Source organism: Gadus macrocephalus, chromosome 5, assembly GCF_031168955.1.
Source record: "Gadus macrocephalus chromosome 5, ASM3116895v1".
NCBI lineage: Eukaryota > Metazoa > Chordata > Actinopteri > Gadiformes > Gadidae > Gadus > Gadus macrocephalus.
In genome coordinates, this window is record NC_082386.1 from 16295749 (window position 1) to 16296343 (window position 595).

The 595-nt window shown below is 46.9% G+C and overlaps 1 protein-coding gene across 1 annotated transcript in view; it reads right to left on the bottom strand.

Annotated features, from left to right (window-relative positions):
• grhl3 (grainyhead-like transcription factor 3) overlaps window positions 1–185 on the bottom strand; it is an 11243-nt gene extending 11058 nt beyond the window's left edge. The window contains exon 1 of the mRNA XM_060052778.1: window positions 14–185. Coding sequence (XP_059908761.1) covers window positions 14–30 — 17 coding nt within the window. The 5' untranslated portion in view covers window positions 31–185. The remainder of the gene's footprint in view (window positions 1–13) is intronic.
• Between the last annotated feature and the right edge of the window lie 410 nt (window positions 186–595).

Genomic DNA, 595 nt, shown 5'->3' on the forward strand with positions numbered 1-595 from the left:
TAGATAAACTTACTCAGTCTCTTTTGTCATGTCTCCAGTCCGGGTCAACAGGGTAGGTTCCTTGAGTTTAAATGTGTGTCTCTCTCTCTCTCTTCACATATGAGTATGTCTAGAAGTCTAGCAGAGGAGAGCAGAATCACACACACACACACGGTGGATGAGTCAAGTGTTATGATTTCCTGCAGATCGGGAGGCCCAGATTTATTTCAAGCCGTCAGGTAACTTCACTCACTGCGCTCTGATTGGCTGAGGGATCTGAAACAGGTGTGTGAGGTGTGTCCGTGGATTAGCTGAAACTAGCCTGCCTGTTTATGTATGTGGTGAGAGCGGTGTGGCAAAAGGATCACTTTGCAGGACAATCAAAAGGCAGAGGAGTGTGGACCTCATTAACATGTCGGATAAAAACAGTGAGATTGGAGAACCCCGAGGTGTGAAAGCATCTCATCCCTAATCCTGAGAGAGAGAGAGAGAGAGAGAGAGGAGAGAGAGAGAGAGAGGAGAGAGAGAGAGAGAGAGAGAGAGAGAGAGAGAGAGAGAGGAGAGAGAGAGAGAGAGAGAGAGAGAGAGAGAGAGAGATTTCTGAAGCAGTTTTTTA